Below are 20,383 nucleotides of genomic sequence, written 5' to 3' on the forward strand. Positions count from 1 at the left end.
TAGGTATGAATCATTTAAATGTTGAAAGTTTTTTCTAGGCTCTGTCTGACAGGTTTCTTTTTATGGCCAGATGACAGCGGCAAGGGGGAAGTTCTGCTACAGTGACATGCTTGACAGTGGGTTTGTGATTTTCCTTATTGTATTTATGATTTTTTATTTATTTAGATCATCACATATTCAGATAGATGAGCCTACTATAAATATCAATATATGGAGTTTTTTGACATGTTCTAGAAATGGAGTTTGAGGGTCTGACTTAAAGACCACTCAGAAGTTCATCCTGCAGCAGTCACCATCTGTCTGGGCAGACATTTATCTAATCTTGAGAAATTCTTCTGCCATTTAGTATTTTCCACAACTCAAAGCACCTAAAAAAAATCTAAAGCAGAAATTTTTTTGTGTTTACCTATTAGAGGGATTACACTTCAATTTGTGTCAAAACCAAGGCTTGTGGAAGAATAGCTGTTAAATAAAGCTGTTAATATAACAGCTGTTAATAAAATAAAAGTTTTGGGCAATTCATTATCAATACACAAGGAGCAGCTTTGGAATGTCCTTGTTGACAGGAAAAGAGTGCTCCTAATGTATGCTAGGGAAGACATATATCATCTTTGTGAGTATGTGTATGCATAAAACCCAGTAAATTGCAATCAGGTTGTGTCTGATCATTATTGTGTAGGTCCCACCACACTTGAAGAGACAACAGAGTTGCTTTCTTATTAATAGCATTCCTCTGAATAATCCAGTTCACCACGAAAAAACACATGATCAATCTCAAAATGTTCTAAAGGTTCCAAGAATTTGAAACACCAACTTTCCTATTCAAAGAACACCAGCTGTGCTTCAGCATTCTGAAAAGTCTGGGCTCTGTAATGAAAGCTTATATTGCCACCCAAAGAAAACCAATTATTTGAAGCTTGCACATAGATTCAGTATTCCCCTCACAAAATGAGAATTGTAATACCCTGAGCCACAGGAAGGCAAGGTAGCTTCCATGGAAAAATTATTTTTGAAAGAAACTAAGTAACCTTGTGAGTTCTGTACTTCAATGAAACACTAAATATTTTAAAATTAAATCCTTTGGTAATTAGTGGAGGCTTGAATAAAAGATAACGGTACTCAAAAAACCCTAGTCAAAACAGCAGTAAAACTTGTATTTTTAGCAGAACTTATCTAAATCCAAAGGTTGCTTTCCTTACTGAAAACAAATTCCTACTTGCTTCAATACATAGCTCTTTGCAACTAAGTCCTCTAGGGGTATCTTAAGGGATGTTTCAGTTTAATTATAGTCAAGGCTTATGTTTTATAGAGGTGTAACGTTATTAAACATTAACTGTATTGTTGTCTGCATTGTTATATTCTTTACCAGCCATGCAGGAAGAAGCAAAGTGTTTCTTCCCTGTGGGGCCAAAAAGGGGTTTGAGGTCTGACCTTACTTTATGGCATGTCCCTCCATGAGGCACTAATGGTGTTTTTGTTTTATGCTGTCTCTGTTTTGTTGGGGCAGAAGAAGATTAGGGAGGACCTCAGTGGATAAGAGCATCCCATTTGGAAACCAATCAAAATCTCTGAAAGGTTTCACAAACCTTCCTAAAGTATACTGGGGGGTTGTACTTGGTTTTATTTTTTAAAGTAAACGATGACTGGCTTAATGATGAATTATCTGGAAAATGCATCTCATTTTCACATGAGTATTGTTAAATTGCAGAGCTTGTCACTGGCATGGTGTTATATAAAAATGATGAAAAATATTTTCTAGATTTTCTCTATTGTAAATAATAGCCTAAGGAAATGCAGGTGGTTGTTGCTGCTGGCAGAGAGAAAATGATTATTGTTTCTAAATAAGCACCCAACAAATCCTAGCCAACAGAAGGAGCTCCACAGAAAAATTGTCTGTGTTATTGAAAATTGCAAATCTCACCAGTCCGTGATGATAAATGGAGGTTTGGTAGTACCATGTATTAAGCTAAGGAAAAAAGTGCAGAATTTTTTCCTCACATCTGTCAGGGAACAAACATCAAGGAAGGTGCAGTTAACTAGAATTTTGAGTGAGGGTGTCATTCAGCCTGGCACTGCCCCTTCAGGGCTGTTTCACCTCCAATGAAACTGCTTGGTTTTGCACATGGTTTATCTAAAACATTCCCAAAACAGGGGGAGATGCCACCAGCCTTTCAAACTGGAGTACAGGAAAGCTAGTAAGACTTGCAGGAAATTCTTGTTTGTGCAGCTTGAAATAAAGTTAGAAATGGAGAAAGCATAAAAAAACCACAAGCAAACTTGTAGTTAAATAACATCTACAGCAGTAGATGAAAATTTCCTCTATTTTAGGACAGGATAGATGTCAATGAAAAGAAAATAAGCCATGTCCAAATTAAACATAACATTGTGGTTTTTGGCACAGGGGTGAAAGCTCCTGGATGCTTGATGCAGTGCCAGTATCCACAGCTGATAAACTGGAGGGGCTTCCAGAGAGGCTATAACAATGATCTTTATCCTGTACCTTTCCATGGAAAGGAAAAATCTGAGAAGTTTTTATACCCAGAAGACAAAATTGTAAGATGCAAGAATGAAGAGCAAATGAGACAAATTCAGAATGGAAGCAAACAGCAAAATTTATTCTTTCATCACTGTCTTTACTGCTTAATTTATCACGATTTGCAATGGATTCCCCATTATTTGAAAATTTTAAATTATTCCTAAAAAGAAAAATATTAATAAAATTAAGCTAGGATCTAATTCAGGGAAGTAGCAGTATTGCTCTACATAGTCAGAACTGTCACTTTGGACTTCATAATCCATTAACCAGGTTCATGGAGGTGAAACACAACTGTTGTTTAGGAAGTGGAAAAATTACCCATCTATTATCACCTGCAGTGAGGAACAATTTCTTCTTAAATAAAAAAAAAGGTGTATCCGTAGAAAAAAGAACATGGCGTCTTGTACCATGGTTTCCCCATGCTTTTAAGAGGTATCTAGTGTAGAAGCCAGATTGCACCACTGTCCCTTAAGTGTTGGTATTTTTAGTTGAAAAGTTGGCAATCCTAGTAAAATAAGGGGAGTCATAAGATTGAGGAAGTTATAATGATTTTCAGCAGCTACAAATGTGATGAGAACACAGTGTTATTATTCATCCTGATTTAGGCAGGCATTTGCTCCTTAAGGATTGAAAACAAATAAGAACTGGTTCTATTTTACCCTTGGTAATACTAAAAGGTGAAATGAGAGACACTGTTGAGGGATAGGTGCTGCTTTACCATTTTTGGACACCCACACAGAAATTTCTGCATTATTGCTGTTCCATCCCTAGTTTGCTTCTCTTAAGAATTACAATTGACTTGTGCAGTTACTTCTAGAGAGAGTGGAAAAATCAAAAGAAAAACGCCAGCAACATGGGAAAACAGCAAAGAAACATGTGAGGAAAAATATGTAAAGTAGTATAATAACCACTGGGATGGGGGGGTGAGAAAAATTAGTTGAAGACTTGTATAGGAAAACCAATAAGCAGAAGCACTGAAATGAGGCTGGAACGTGCAGACTGGGAGTTCAGGGAACTATTATAATACTATAAATAGTAAAATATAATATATTATATAATAAATACTATGTAATACTATTATAAAGTATTTTTAGTGATCCACTTTAACAAAACCAAAAAAATTTTCAAAACACCACAATATGGCAGAATGAGGACATAGGGAAGAGATCTTTCTCTCTAATCCATCCTTTATTTTTAACATTTTCATCCTTTATTTCTAATATTTTCATTCTTATCCATCAAATACTCCAAAATCTCAGATTAATTTTTATATTGTATTTTAACACATACACCAAAAAACCTACAACTGAAATTACACTAGAGCTCACCAATGATTTTAAAAATATTATGCAATTAGCAGAGGTCACAAATTGGTATCAGACAGAAATTTAGAACAAACTGGACTGGAGATATTGACACCATTATTACAATCCTAAGGAATACTCTGGGTTATCTAAAATAAGCACCTTTTTTTTAGCACAGGAGTTTCAAAGAGTATTCATAAATAATTGCAGAGTCCTCATATGTGTATCATTAGTTTCTCAAGTTCCACTTGTATTGAAGGATCTGCTGCTGTCAGTGTAAACAAGCATGGGGGTAAATGTTCAGCAGCCCTGAGTGGAGCTGACAGTTCTGCAGCAACTGCTGGTAGCTTTTCTGTATCCCAAACTCAGGTACTCAAAATAGGTGCAATTCAAAGCCACTAATTTTGTATTTTTCTATTCACAGACTCCTTTATACTAATTTGGCAGTCCATAAACAATGAAATTACTACAAAACACAGGCTTGGGGTTTTTTTTTATTCTTTTCTCTTATTTCATGCCTAAACTCAACAACTTAGTGCCACGGCACACAAGTGTGGCGGTGTTGTGGCAGTTTCCCTCCCCTCACAGTAAAACTGCAAAGCCAGCTTCCAAACTTGGAATATTGAACAGAGCAACAGCAAGGAAATGGCAACTCTCACCTGAGGAAACAACAGTAGCAGAAATAATAGCCTGTCTTTGTACATTTATGTGGAGTAATAGTTTTTGATAGGTAGACAGAGGGAGACCTTCTGTCTTTATGCTGTGATCATTTGAGCAACACCTGACTTACAGCAGTTTGCAGCTGATAATAATGAGTGCCTCGGGCAGTGTGGTGGCAAGAGATGATGGGAAAGACACGGTGCAATTACAGGCCCTTCTAGAGCAGAAAGCAGACAAACTGAAGGAGAGTTGGATGTGATTGGGGGTGAGGGGAGAAATCAATAATTTGGTGGCAGGGTAACAGAAAATTAATGGACTTGGGAGGATGAAGCAATTGCTTGTTTAATAGGGAAGCTGATGGTGCCACAGAGTCGGTTTGGAACATATACACTTTTCATAACACTAACATGCAAAGCCTTTCTGCCTGTGCACATATTCAAGAGCACTGGTTGGTTAATTTTTTTTTTTTCCCCAATAAGGATATTCATCTGGAAGGCTGGTGACCATTATGTGGAAAGCAAATGCATTGTTCTTTTATTAACACAATCATTTTTGCATCATGTTCTCCATTCCTTAGAGGGACTCTGAGCTTCCAGTAGGCATTATCCTCCACCATATTTGTATCTCTAACTCTGTTAATTGAAGTCAGTTTAACATAGTCAGTAACAAACAGTTCAAATGTTTCAGCTATTTCTCTATACTACCATGACCCCTACTGTAAGTATTATAATTATCTTGGAAATCATCAGGTATCAGAACCAAATTAGGCAGCATATGCCTTATTTCACATAGCATTTAAAAGGACGCGATTTGCATGTGTTTGCTCTGGGTTATCTGACTTCTCAGATAAGTTACTTCTAGTAGGAACTTTTCAAGCTATAAATACAGCCAGCATCTCTGCATATAAACCCTGTGTGCATATTCACTTTGGAAATCATTGAAAACTTTCACCCTGATATGTATTACATCTGTTCAGCAGCTTCTATAGTAAAGTTGACTATTTTTAATTATTTTTGAAGATTAACTGAAATCAAAGAAATGCTTTAGTATATGAACATATAGAGATCTTTTCTACCTTGCTAGTACAAACACTTTTCCTTATTTTAAAAAATATACATTTCACTGTTGAAGTTATTTTCACTATGCATTTACTTTTTAAAGGAAATTGCTTCTAAAGAGGCAAATGATATTACAAAGAAACAGAACAGTGGTGTTGAGCATGCAGACAGATCACTTCTGAAGAGCTTGAATGGAAAACTTAATTATGGTCTGAGTTAGGAGATGCTCCATGAATTAATTTTTACTCTGTTCCTGTAGAAGCCAGGAAAACATTCAGCCTGAGGGAGAAATCATCTTACTCTCTACCTCCACTGGGTCTAGAATAAATTGTTTGATTTTTTACTTTAATGCACCTAACCCCAAAGGAAGGAGAAAGACATTACTGATTACAGAGAGTCAGGTATGACTCAAAGCTGTCCAAATCCTCACACAGCCTTAACAGCCCTCTATGCCTTAGCTTGCCTTTCTTATTTACCAGAGCTCAGTGATGCTGCAATAATGAAGCATTAATGTAAAATTCAGTATTTGGAAATGTAGACAAAGGGCACAGAGGTACAAACAAGTGGCATGAAGCTCAGTCAATAAAAGCTGTAATTGTCACTTTGCTTTATAAAGCTCAGGAACATTATAGAAAGACCTAGAATTACCCAGCACTTCCCCAGATGCCTTTGTTTTTTCTTTCCACAATAATAATGTTTGTCTTCCAATAGTTTTTCTTCCACCTTTATCTATGAAAACTCCTATGAGGCTTGGATGTGCCCTTGTTCTTTAGGAATAAACCAGTTAAGGATCAGTTGCTACAGCACAATTCCCTTATTTCTTCCAGTACCCCATGGGATGAATACTGGAATATTCACATTCCCAGTGCACCCAGTTCAGTGAAACAGCTCTGATCACCAATATGTTCATATGTTCATATAAATGCTTTCCTCAATACCTTTTTTTTGCTAATTTTGACTGCAAATGAGGCAGAATGAGCCCTATAACTAAATGACATTAACCAATATGTTTGTGTGCAGAAAGACTTTTCCTGATTAAAGTTTTTAAAATACATACATTTCCCCTTGCCTACAGAGCTCCTGTGTCACTCTTGTTTAAAACATAACCAAATAATTTTCTAGCATCAGCTCCCACAGCATGTACAAATCACAGACAGGCACCCTGAATAAATATACCCTGGCTTCCCCAAAAGGTTCAATGAGCAACAACTGTAATTCAAATAAGAAAACAAAAAAAAATTTTAGAAAAAGTCAGAAATTAAATACATTTCTTCCTATAAATACTATTTTCTTCTATTGACAGTTTGCAAATAATTTCAAAGGAAAACACTGATGCTTCTGCCAAATATAGTCAAATATTTCCCTTTCAAGATCAATAGCATATCTCCTGTTGGCTTTTTTGGAAGAGATTTTGAAAGCAAAATACTAAAATATTGTTGTCTGGTCTTTTACTATTAGATGACTTGACAACAATTATTACCAAAAATATAATTTTTGCCTATGTATCATTACAATTTTCTAAGGAAGAATGCTACCATATGAAACCTAACAAAAAGAATGCCCTGAGTTAATTTCAGCTGCAGATTTAGCCAGTTATTCAAGCACGAGGACTAATGACTCAGCTGCAAGAACAAGTATAGGGTAAACCATAGGCTTAAGCATTGGATGATGTGGGTGTTTCATATGCAAAATCTGCATTTAAGTGAAGAAATAATGTGACATTTTTAGTTATCTAGGACCTTAGCAAGACAAATAATTTCATCTGCAATAGTTGTAGCTTTTTAAAATGGAATTTCACACTGTAAGAATGGGAATGTTTGAAAATTTTTGACTTTTCTATTTTCCTTGGAAGAGAAAAATAAATTTTAATTCTCAGTTACACAGTTCCTGTGTATTAACTAAATTCTGACCCAGAATAAGGAGCATTTCCACTGGGCATCTCTATATTAATAAATTTCATAAATGATACTGGAATCCTTGATATTAAGCCCTCCCTTGTTCATCTCAAGCTAAAAAGTACTAAATTTGCATGAAATAAAAGATTTATCTCTACTAGTAGGACTCCTCTCAAAGAAGATAATATTCAGCAGATGTCAGTCTGAGTTCAGGATGGCTCATAAAGCCAACTTCCAATTGTGCTGCTGCAGGAAGGATTTGCGTTTGTTTCCTGCAGCAAGAAGTGAGCCACTGCTATTTTAATTTCTGTACCAGAAAGTTCTGTTTTGACATCTAAATTATTGGAGCATGTTGTTTCAGAGCAAAAAGGAGACTACTTGATTTATAAATGAAAGCTGGCAAGCTGAGGAGACACTGACAGAAACGATTGCTTTAGTCATCACGGAATATGACATTCTTGCATCCAGCATGTATTTTTTGGAAACAAATGTAGGACAAAATCCCACATGATTATGTAGGCTGAAAGCATTTTTTAAATATCATAAAACACGTGGATGAAGTGGAACTGATTGACATAATTTGTTTAACTTTTTAAAGCTTTTGACAATATTTCTTCCCAGAGGCTATTAAATAAAATATAATTTTAGGGAAACCCTAACTAATAAAATTAATTTATTTTTAAAAGCATTATAAATGTCCAAGAAATGTCTTGGCACAGAGAATGGCCAATGAGTTGGTCAGAAAACTGGAAAGCACAAATTAGAAAAATCACCTTCAGTATGAAAATTAAATCTGAGAAGGGATAGGGATGTGGAAAAGAAATGCATGTAATGTGATAATGTTATATAATAATAATAATAATAATAATAATAATAATAATAATAATAATAATAATAATAATAATAATAATAGTGTTGCAGGAGAAAAATGAAAACAAAGACCCAAGAAAGATCAAAATGAACGCTCTGTAAGCTTTCTTTTATTAGAATTTCACAGCTTTTCTTCTGGCTGTTTGCTTGAGCTAAGTGCTTTACAGAACGCCTGAAACTCCAATACTTGGGGTCTAATACCATAGTTAGTATTAACACATTGTTAACGTATAAATGATTTATTGCAAAAGCAAGCTAAGCAACCTATATTGATTATTCATATAACATTATCTATAAAAATTGCTATAACTGACTTTTCATTCAATATATGCAGAAAATTAGAGCTTTTGATATTCTAAACCAGAATCCACCAGTTTACATTTACTGAACAGTAATTATTTTGTAATTGGGGTTTTCTCTGTATTAAAATAGTTTTGGCTACAGCTCTCCATCAGGGCAGCTCCTTCCCCACTGCTCTGGTTTCCTGTTGGGTGAGACACACGGTGCTGCTCCTCACTCTGAGGCTGTTTGTTTGTTTTCAATGGGACCTGGTAAAAGAACTATCTGTGAAGCTTCCACCTTTCCATTTGCTGCCTTGTGCTAGTATGGGTGGCTCTGGCTGTTTCAACCCTTGATTGCTTTGCCTGAATAAGTTCAATCTTGCAGCTACATAGTGGCATTAATTTCTACTGGGACCCCAGCAAAATATGGGCAACAAATTACAGAATTAATTGCATCAAAGTGTTTGTCTTTGTAATATAAACCAGCTAAAAGTACACAGAAGGTCTGCCTCTGTCAACCTTTCCCAGTGTCGTAGTAATGACTGGGACTCAAACAGTGACTAGAAATAGGAGCTATTGTTGTTTTTAATTTACCTTAAGATAATGAATGTGTGATTTATGTTTGCCTTTATTATTAAAACTTTACTACTGATAAAAATATTACTAAAACCATTCGTGTGATCCAGAGTGAAGGGCATAGGCTCTGGACCCTGGCACTTACAGACCTTGGAAAACAGGAACTTAGTCTTTTGTGTTAATATATTCAGCAAATGTAAGAAGTTCTAAAAGCAATTTGTAGGGATAGAACAAGTTTATTATTAAGATTTTTGATGTTTAGTTTTGATTGCTTGAGTATCTTTAGGCCTTCATTTATGAAGATATCTTCCACTGCACTTTTTTTCTGTTTAGAATTCTAATTAAAAAGAACACATTAAAGAAATTGAAGGTTTGTTTACTTTTGCAGTGAAACAACTTAAAGTGGAAAAAAAGACAGTGTGAATACATCCCTTTTTTTTTTTTGCATATGAAAGGGATTGGGGGAATTATATGTACCTATTCTCCCACGTAGTTTAAGCTGTAGGGAGATAGAAAACTAAATATTTTGAATGTTCCTTTCTCCTTCTATAATGTTTTTGCTTTAATTTTGAATAAAATTACTTGGATAATTTGACAGTAAGAATATGTTTTAACAAAAAAATATTTAAATGGGTTCCCACCGAAAATCTAATTAGTAATCACTAATAAAATTCCAATTATCTCTTTTTGCATATCCTAAATATTTTTAGCTCTTGTAACTCTTAGAGAGTATTATATCAAAGATAAATTATTTTTTCACTTTAAGGGCCATCATCCTCTCCAATAGGCATGATAAATGTTAAGGAGGAAGTATCAATACTCATTCCATCTAAAAGTGGACTTGTGATAATTTATAGAACCAACAACAAGATCTACAGAGCTTTCAAGACAGTTCAGATATGCTAGTTTTTAAAATTACTTTTCTGAAACTGTAATTCAAACAATGAATATGTTTTATACAGCCATTATTGCTAAAAAGGAAACAAAATTTCCTATAGTTTGTACTACAGTGTTCTAGTTCCCAGAAGATTTTGGAAGTCAGTGAACTTCCAGAGAACTGTCATCTCTTATTTGATTCTATTAGTTTTGAGTGTAGTCTCTACTAAAATAGAAGAAAAATAATTTGGAGGCAGATCCTAATTATTTGTAAAGCTTACTCTCTATTGAAATTATGCCATGGGACATGGAGAACTGACTAAATACAAATACTTCATAAAAAAAAGATCTTGCAGACCCTTCTACACTGATGAGAACAGCCCCCATTTCTTTAAGAGCCCTCCGGTGGATCTGAGGGGGTTGCTGGCCTCCTCCTCCCTGCAGTGTGGGAATCAGGAGTCTGCAGAGAGCCCATTAGCTGCTGGCTCTGCAAGCACTCGCTCTTGCATACCAGCTAATTTAGCTCAACACTCCTCTGCCTCCTGTAATGAGACCCTTGGTACTTCCCTGTATGTAATTTCCAGTAGGTTCCCAGCACACCCTCCTCTCAGGGCAGCACAGCTCCTGCACACACAGAAATAGTCACTGGAGAAGGCTGAGACACTCTCTACGTGCTTGTTCTCATCCATACTCCAGTGAAGGAGCTCTCACAAGCTTCTATTCCTGCTTAAGAATTTTTTTATTTGTCCTTTTTCATCCTCAAGCCAAATCATGTACTCAAAAAAGGTTAGATTTAGGCCTTGTTTCATATGGCAAATATCAGTTATCTCCTAGTCAATCTTTTTCCAAGGCATTTTTTAAACCAATTGGCAAAGGTCCCCATGCTTGTGTAATTCATGGGGAAAAAGGGAATCTTGCAGTTTTGCTTGAAACTTTCTCAATGTAAAAATATCAACTGTAACCTCTGACCCCAAAAAATAATTGATATTTACAAAGTATGTTATCAGATTGGGGTTATAACAAACTGCTGTGCAGCCTTAACAAGAAGCTATGAAATAAATTCTTTCAAAAGTTCCCACTAACACGAGTGGTTGTTAAGCTCAGGGTTTCAGCAGGGGCATCTTCCCAAGAAACCCTGACATGGTTTCTGTTGCCAAGGGCTGACCTAACCTATGAGAGAATACCCAAATTTGTTTAACTAATTCGCTATTACAGCTACCCTACTAAATTTACTGATTTTTCTGAGGAGTGGTCTCCTGGCTGTAGTTCAAGGATATAATGAATAGTCCTTAAAACCAAGCTCATTTCAGAATTCACATGGCTCCTAACCCTCTTTCTAAAGATCAAGAGATATGACGGAACATGAAATGCATAAATGAAGAAAACCCTCTGTTCACAGTACTGGAACTGAGCTCATTTGTGTCTTGTACCCCATGAACAGGGTCAGAGATGAAAGCTAAAGTACCCACAAAACCTGTAATGGCCATTGCAGCAGACTGAGGCAACACAGAGGCAGACAGAGAGCAGACAGAATGTTTTTGCAAAAGAAACAGAAATTACCTGCCTTGGGGTGATGTGAATCTGTATTATGTAGAATCTATCAGGTGAAATTCTTGCAGTAAGGTGCAGACACAAAGAGGATTGCAGGATATTTTTTTTCCAATGTCTTAGGGACCAATACATTAAATAAGCAACCTGACCAAGAGCTGTATTGCCCACATTCTAGGTTCCCTTTTAGTAAGGACTCTGCATTTACAGAGAAGTTTGTTCTTTTCAACAAAGCAGACCAAAAAAAGCCCAGAAGGCAGGACTCTTGCAGTGGTAAGAGAGGGAGATGACCTTGGCATTAGAAAAACTATAGTGTTACCAAAATACAATGGATGTTATAATACAAGAAAATATGAGACATGGCATGCCATACAGAGCAGAGAATTTTGAAGTACTGGTATTGAAAACATGAATGTGGAGCTTCAATTTGACATTCTGATTAAAGACAGGAGGTAAAATTCAGCGGAGTACGTAATGAAGAAATGTTAAGATTTGCCTAAAAACAATGTAATTTTAGCTTTTTTTTTTAGCAAAACTGATCAAGGGGTAGCATATTTATGAACAATCCTAGATATAAATAACTGATCGTAGCAAGTTACAGTGAAAAGATGTCACATTTTGTGCATTAATTCTTCATTTCTTTTACTGTGACTGGTTTGACTGACTGTTGGCACAAAAAGAGATGAACAGTTGAGAATGGGGACAGCAGCTCTTCCTTTACAGAAAATGACAATAATTTTGACTTCAGTGTTATAGCTATTCTTGTGAGGCTTCTTTTTCTGATGTATTATTTAACTAGATTACTGAATTGCAGAATGTGATATGGTGACAACAAAGTAAACACATAGTTGTATTCACTGGCCATTAATGAAACAAACTGCAGTACTATGTAAGATGGAAAGATACATTCCAGTGTTAACCCTGGAAGTAATAAGGATGATAACTGAGCTGAAGGATACAGAAGCATATATAGTTATAGTAAAGACAAACCACACAAGATTCACAAGAGAGTCTGTAGATTGGAAAAAATATCTATTCTCTGAGAAGATCTTTTGTATTGAATCAGGAATATTTAGGTTACTTCTACATGGTAAAAAGTGATGCTGTGCAAAGATGTTTATGCTAACACTAAATGATGTACCACAGTTACAAGAAACACAAAATAGCCACATTAGTTGTTTTCTGATGTGTAAGTATCAGAATGTAAGGAGCAAGGATATATTACTTCAGTGAAATGCTGAGTTGATACAATAGAGGTGTTTTCCTAATTAGGAAGCATTTCATACAGTTCTTCAAAGCACTGCTTGGTAGATATTCATTAACTGCATTAGAAAAAATAAAAAGTCCTCCAAACAGCTATCAGAAATGCTCAAAAGGAAATTCTGCAATGGGGAGAATGCCCAAGGGGAAGGCTGTAGTTCTCACTTCAGTGCTGCCTAGTGCAGTGTGTACCCTGAGTCACACAATGGATGAGTAACTTTGCAGCTTTCTCAGTTCTCCACTAACACTGTAGCTGCAGCTAACCTTGTTAAGCCTAAATAAGACTCCAGAATACAGGAGTAAGCCCATAATGTTAAGAGTATCAGACTTTCTGCTGACACTTAAATGGCTTCCATCATTACAACACCTGAGCATTCACAAACCTGAATGCATGTATCTTTATGACGCATTAAAACACAAGAGCATTTTAGGTCTCACTCTCTTTCAGGGTACATCTACAGGAAAGAAAGAACAGGAGCAAATGCTCAAATAATCCCTGAATGGTACTAGATTGGATTACTAGAGGCCAGTTCACTCAGTCTCATTTTGCCCTTTGAATCAAAGCTGAGAATACCATGGCAGAAAAAACATTCAGTTGCCACTTGCATAAGGAAATAAAAAGAGCTAACAACAGCTAATGACAGCAACTTAGATGCAATAAGCAATGACAGATTCAGAAAATAAGGATGTTAAACACTGGGACTGTAGAGCACAAGCTATCAGATGTAGTAACATTTTTATAGGACTGTGAGTATGAGAGCTGAAAGACCGTCTTGATTCTACTGAAGTAGCAACTTTCATGAGCTAATTTTCTTTCATATGCAAATTTTCTCCACCAAACGGCAACAGAGTGGTTTTGCCATAAAATCATGAAGTCACTGACAATGAATTTTTACTGGTGGAAAGATCCACTGGTGGCAATTAGAGCTGGAAATCACTAATGGAACTTTGGGTAAGAAATTGGTTTTTATTGTTTACAGCAATGCACGGCTGAAATGCAGCTTTGGTTTTTCAGTTGGATATTCACAAAATCAGCTGTGGTTCAGGACAGGAAAATTTGCTTATGCATGATAAATATTCCTGATTCAATACAAAAGGTCTTCTCAGAGAAGAGATATTTTTTCCAATCTAGTTTCTTAATATATCTCATCTAAATAAGAAAAATTAATCTTCTTTAAGCATCACTTTAACTACAAGAATGAAATGAGAAGCTGCTATTCACCCAAAGGACACAGCTTAATTACCTTAAGATGAACTGTATAAAATAACTTGAAGAATATTTAGGACATGTTATTTTAAACATCTCCTACAGTTCATTCCTCTGCATGATAACTTGGCTTAATTACTTATCTCAGTTTTAGTTTCAGATCCGTAAAAAAACCTGTCTGTTAATTTTAAACATGTATCAGCTTTCACAGTGCCAGAAATGGATAAAATCTGGGATAGTATGGTTGTCAAAGCCAACATTCCCTCTCTCTTTCTGGAGTTCCTAAATCAGCTTGGCCCATGCACTCATCACTGCCAAATTCTATAGCCAGACTGGTCAAAGTTTGTTTCTTTTTTTTTTCCAAAGTCATCTGCTTCATTCAAGTCACTGGGTGTACAAAAGGCAGGGCAGGTTTCAAATAGCTGGTTGCTGTTTAAATTATCATACTTCCAAAGGTAGAAGAGAATATAGTATTGCACTGATACTATTCACCTCAGCAAAGAATTTCTGCCCTCAAGGTTTCTCTGCATGCTTCTATGTACACAGATGGCAAGTTTCCATCCTTGGTCATTCTCTGGCAGACATTGGTATGTCTGATATACTTGTTGACATAAAGCATAAAATGGGAGACTGAAAATATTTTGAAACTTGGAAGGGTTTATGGTGTACATGCTTCTATATATGCATAAATTACTCATCTATCATTCCCATATAAAATGTGCATATATTTACAAACAGTTTGTTTACACTCATTTCTAGATAAAATTCATTTATGGACCTTCTTTGTATGTTCCTCAAAATCTGACAAAACAGTAACACATAAATAGTGCTGAGATGCAGTGTAAAACCAAGCAGTGATTAGAACATGGGAAACTTGATCTCTAGTTCAGCAGTTTCACAGGAAACAGCTCCAGGTTCTTGCTCTTAGCCCAGTTTTTCTGCAGAAGGGCTGTCAAATATAGAAGAGACACAGAAAACCTTAACTTTCTGTGACTGCAAAGCTCTGGTTACTTGTTTTAGGCTTCAACTTACCTTTCACTGCTTTGAATCACCAAAAAATGAATATGTGATTGTCCTTATTTCCCATCCCACCTCTAATTTTCCCTCTACATAAATTTTAAAATTATTATATAACCATATACATTCATGGAGCCAGATAAAGATTTACCATACAGTACAACAGAGGGAGACTCCTGAATCTCAAACAAAACTTGTGGTCTCAAGGTTCCCACAAACAGCTGCCTACATTCCTTGTTTGATTTGAAAAGGTCCTAAAACATTGAAGGTTTGCTCCAGATGCTCCAGACTGTCTGGGCTCCTCTTTGCATGTCCACTTGGTCATGCCCAAGAAGCCAGAAATACTCTGAAGATCCTATGTAGTAGTCAGGTTAAAAACACATCAAAAATTTTCATTGAAGACTGTTCTTATGGCTGCTGTATTTTTAAAACTACTGAGAGGCTTCTGAAAATATTTTGTTGGCATTGGGCCAATTAATAGGAAATCTCAGCTCAGTTTCCTCTAGAAAACAAAGCAGTTCAAATCCCCATCTGTGACCTGTGGGGAGAAAGGCCACATTCAGACACCAATGGGGCTACATTTGAGGGAAACCACTCCTGCCAAGTCTGTATCACTTTGCAGCCGAGGACGCAAGATCCAGGCATCAGATGGCACGTAAATGAGATTCTGAGCCTGCAGCAGGGAGGTGAGAGCACACGGGGGAGGTGGTGGCTAACAGTCCCTATTCCTAGCAGCACTCCAGGGAAGGAGGAGTGGGATTTTTAAAATTCTCTTTTTAATGATTGTTTAATGCAAAGGCTGAACGGATGCGCGCAAATATCGGCACTGACAAAACAAAGGCATCTACTCATCCTGTGCTCTGCCAAACCAGATGCATGTTCCTCCACTGAGGAGAAGATTCTCTGAGCTGGATTCTGGTTTGGAAGACATGCCTGGCAGAGGCTGCCATTAGGACCTGGAAAGCAGGGTGAGAGCTCCTATGAAGCCTTTCAGAAGAGTTTGCTATCAGTGAGATTTGAATAGACCTTGGGAGATGCTTAAAGGACTGCAGGATCTACATTTCTCTAGGGATGGGCTTAAAATTAAATGAAGAATGAGTAAGTGCAAGTCTTTTGGAATCAGCAAATTGGAATTCAGAAGCAAACAAATAAAAAGCCCAAACCAGCATCTCAAGTAAGGCAGCTGTATGATAACAGAGAAACTTTAGAAATAAACTGTATCTTCAGCAGCATTTTGATAAGTCACAACCTTTAGATAAAGTTCATGTCAGTGTGCAAGTTCTATAGTAAAACTCTTTTTTTAACCAAAACAAGAGAAACAATTTATATAACACAGTTCCATGGGGAATTTTTCTGTGACAGTTGACAGCCATTAGGCTTGTTTGATGCTTATGAGGGCAGACAGCTACTTCCCTCACCCGCAACTGTTTAACTTCTAAATTTGTGCTCAGAATCCATTTCCAGCTTCAGCTACTTTTTCTGGGTTCTCTTTACTTCTCTGACTAATCTGAATGTCATTTTAATGTTTTCATAAGCATGGTAAATTCCCTAAAAGGACAAGTGGAACAATGAAGATATCAGAGAAATCCACATTTCCTGGATGCCATGGGATGCTGTCTTGTTCTGGCTGTTTAAATAAGGGCCAAAGTCTTCTTTAATGTTTAGTATTTTTGTCTCACTACATCCAGTCTTTTATTTTTTCCCCTTAAATGCACACAGACTTATTAATGCATCAAGGTTGACATTGCAGCTCTAGGATTATGTAGATTCACTGTCAATGAGGCAGACTGGACCAAATCCTGCCTCCAGTCAGAGAAACTTCTACTGCTACAACAATGAGCTCTGTAAACTTTTTTCTGTCTAGACCAAGAGATATGTTCTACAAAGAACAGCTAAGCTCTCTGGGAGCAGATTTAATAACTGTTGGCCAAAAAATTTTTGCAACCAGTGATCTCCTCTCCAAGAACTACACCATTATCTATAGTGGATTACAGTCCACATAAATTGGAGATTTGGAAATCTGTGTCCAGAACTGAAGTTCTCTGTTAAACATTAGAGTACTTGAGGTCACCTATGTACCTACATGTTCTTCCTCTTACAACTGAATCAAACTAGTATCTCCCCACCACCACCAGGTAATTTGTGTGCAGTTGTTTTCTCGGTAAACAATACATAATGTTTTAACATTTGTTAAAAGTTCCTGAAACAGTAAATGGCAGCATATGCATCTATTTACATACTCCCTGTCCAATATTGTGTTGTTATACTCTTGGTAACTTCTGAATTTAAATTTGAGTTAAGTCAGGTTCTCATTTGTTAGATTACTGACAGATTGTTAAAATGAATTTTAAACACAGACTGTGTGTTCATGAAAATATCACATATTTACTTCTGTTAATTATAATGAACTTTACATATCATTATCTCAAAGAGGGAGTTTTTCAGAAAGGACAGAGCTGCATTTCCCTATTTCTTAGACGTATCGTAGGTGGGAGCCTCGCCCCTTTCCTTAAAAACAGAAATCAGGATCAGACTGTGAGAGCAGGTACACCAGGCAGAGACTGAGAACATAAGGCATACAGAGCACCAAACAAGAACAACCTGGGTACTGTAGCAAATTATTACAGATCATGTGAAAAAAAAAAAAATGAAGGGGAACACTTACACCAAAGGAACCTAACCAGTAAGAGGTGAAATGAAGAATAAGGCTCTCAATTTTATTAACTAAAGTATGTTAAAAGCAGTATGAAATAACTGTTGGAGCATGAAAATGAATCTTCTTTGGGAATTTAGATTTTTATTTCTTGCTCATAAAGTGTCTAACAGTAGATTATAATTATATATATATAATGCCTGCATATTAATAATATTTAGTGATATTTCAGTGAATTTTTCTTTTCTTTTTTGGTCTGTTATTGATGAAGAACAACACATTTATTAAGTAGATGTATAAAATATGAGCTGTGATTCTAAAATTATAACATCCCGTAAGACAAATGGTCCTGCTTCTCTCCCCGAGTAGAATCGTGATGCTGGCTAGAAGTGTCAGAGATTTACAGCTTTAAATAGCAGTGCTAAGGTGCAGGTAGGGATTTAAGAAAAATGTAAATCTTTTTATTTCCTTCTAGTCAGCGTTGACCTTGTCTGACCTTGCCTCAAGGATTCACTCCTCTGGGAATCAGGCTACTGTAATTCTATTTTATGCTGTTCTAGTTCTTACACTGCTCTTATCTGCATAGTATTCCAGTGTCTTCCCAGGTTCAGCATTATTAGCAGCAGGATGAATGCTATTTTCTTTCTTTCTTTCTTCCTCCTTCTCTAGGGAAATAGCATGAATAAGTGCAATATTTTCTGTATATGCTGTTTCCTTTGTGCTGTAGTAATTTAATCTTTATATTCCATGCTGTCACTTCCATACCCATCATAAACATCTACTTTCTTCAAAAAGAAAAGAAGATATCTAAGGTGAACACTGCAATTTAAATTATCATCAGGACTCTCAAGAAACAGAGTTAAAAAGTAGATGAAACCCCCTTAAGAACAAAATCTTCTGTTTTACAGGTCCCATTACAGAAATGCAATTCTATCCAGATGCCCCACATGCTTTATGCACAAAGGCACATATTTCCTGAAGAGCTAGAAACACATTCCATAAGAGCACTTGTAAAGGCTATAGGAGCATCACTATAAAATACACACTTCCTCAACAATAAAAAAAAAACTTGCAAGAATCTTAGTTCTCTCATCCTTGAAAACCAAGTTAATCAAAATGCTTAACCCAGAGCACATACTCCCTGGAGAAGCTAATGTAATAATTTCCTGGAATTTTCATCTTGAAATTCAGAAAGATGCTGAAGTACATAATTAAGGCTATTAATATTAATTGATGACTTTGCAATTAAGGATGCTTTAACCTGTCATGAGTCTGACCAGCACAGAAAATTAGTCACATTTGCTGTGAGGAGCACATACCAATGTGAACTACTTAAGTTATCAAAGGAAAAGAAACATCTGTGCTCCCATACCACATGTGGTACCAAGTTCTGTGTGTTATTGCAACCAGACACAGTCTGTAACTTGGAACATGCCAATAATTCAACTGTTGCCAACTGCTCAATGAATTAGCTGTCTTCATTAATCACTTAAGTAGGCATGCTATTAACTTAAAACTGAATCAGACTTGTCTAGCCTGTCTTAAAGCAAAAACTACAAGAAGCCAAGTACAGCCCCAACAATTAAGGTTTTGGAGACGTACACTAAAGGACTTACTGTGATAATCAGCCCTTTTTCCTGGAAATATTTAACCAGTGGGATTGCATTCTGCTTGAAATTCATTAGTCTTCTTTGAGTGGCTTTCAGGTTATCATCAGGTCTCCCTTGCTGCTCCGCACGCTTCAGTAACCTTTCTTTCAGCCTTTGACTGGAACATGCCAGAAACACCACCAAATCTGGGGTACAGATCTGTGGAAAGAATAATTCAAGAAGTTTGATTAAGTTGATTATTCAGCACTACAGGACTCAGAAATACCATTATTATGTGAGGGTCAGACATGTTACATTTGCGTAAGTTGGAACTTGATGTAGTCATTAATTTTCTGTTGGTTTTTTTACAGAAAGTTTGCAGGTTTAAGGAGGGGCTTGTTGATCTTATGTGGAGGTTAGTCAACTTGTTTCACCTGATATGTAAGGAAAAAGTTTAATGAAAAAATTTTACTTCACAGCAAAAACCTTCTCTAGGCTATGTTCATCATTTGCATTACCAGATGTCTCCCCTACTTAAATTTTTTTTGAAAGAGCAAAATATAGATGTCTCATACTCTGCAGGAAAATGGATGCATGGTTTCCATCTGGAAACTCTTTAAGTAAGGTGGTATTTAAAATCCAGCAGCCACTGTGTGATGGTAAGGACCAGGTGAAAACAGGCCTGTTCCAAAAGCCACAGTTTCTTATAAAACTTTATCTATTTCTCTAAATCTCTCTAAAACTTCAGTGCACTTTTCAAGAGGTTGGGTAGGACAGCCAGAAGGGTTTTAATTTCCCCTATCCTTTTCAGTCTGTGTGGTGAGCACTGGTATGTGTCACATCCATCCCTGCACTGTGGTTCAGTAGCTAAAGCCTTGTAGTAATGAAATAAAGAAAAAATTTTGAACTCTAGCTCTTTCCTAGTCAAATCTTATTTATAAGATGCTATCAAACATTTAAAGAAGAGATATCTCTGGTACTTGATGTGGGGTAAGCAGTGACGGACCCACTTTCTTAGGAATACGGCTAAATGTTCACAGGCAATCTTTGGAA

General features: G+C 36.4%; 1 protein-coding gene across 1 annotated transcript in view; it reads right to left on the reverse strand.

The window, feature by feature from the left end:
• The window catches only part of AK5 (adenylate kinase 5), an 83,685-nt gene that overhangs the window by 44,078 nt on the left and 19,224 nt on the right, over positions 1–20,383 (reverse strand). The window contains exon 6 of the mRNA XM_064720075.1: positions 19,358–19,549. Coding sequence (XP_064576145.1) covers positions 19,358–19,549 — 192 coding nt within the window. The remainder of the gene's footprint in view (positions 1–19,357; positions 19,550–20,383) is intronic.

Source organism: Zonotrichia leucophrys, chromosome 8, assembly GCF_028769735.1.
Source record: "Zonotrichia leucophrys gambelii isolate GWCS_2022_RI chromosome 8, RI_Zleu_2.0, whole genome shotgun sequence".
In the NCBI taxonomy this organism is placed as follows: Eukaryota; Metazoa; Chordata; class Aves; order Passeriformes; family Passerellidae; genus Zonotrichia; species Zonotrichia leucophrys.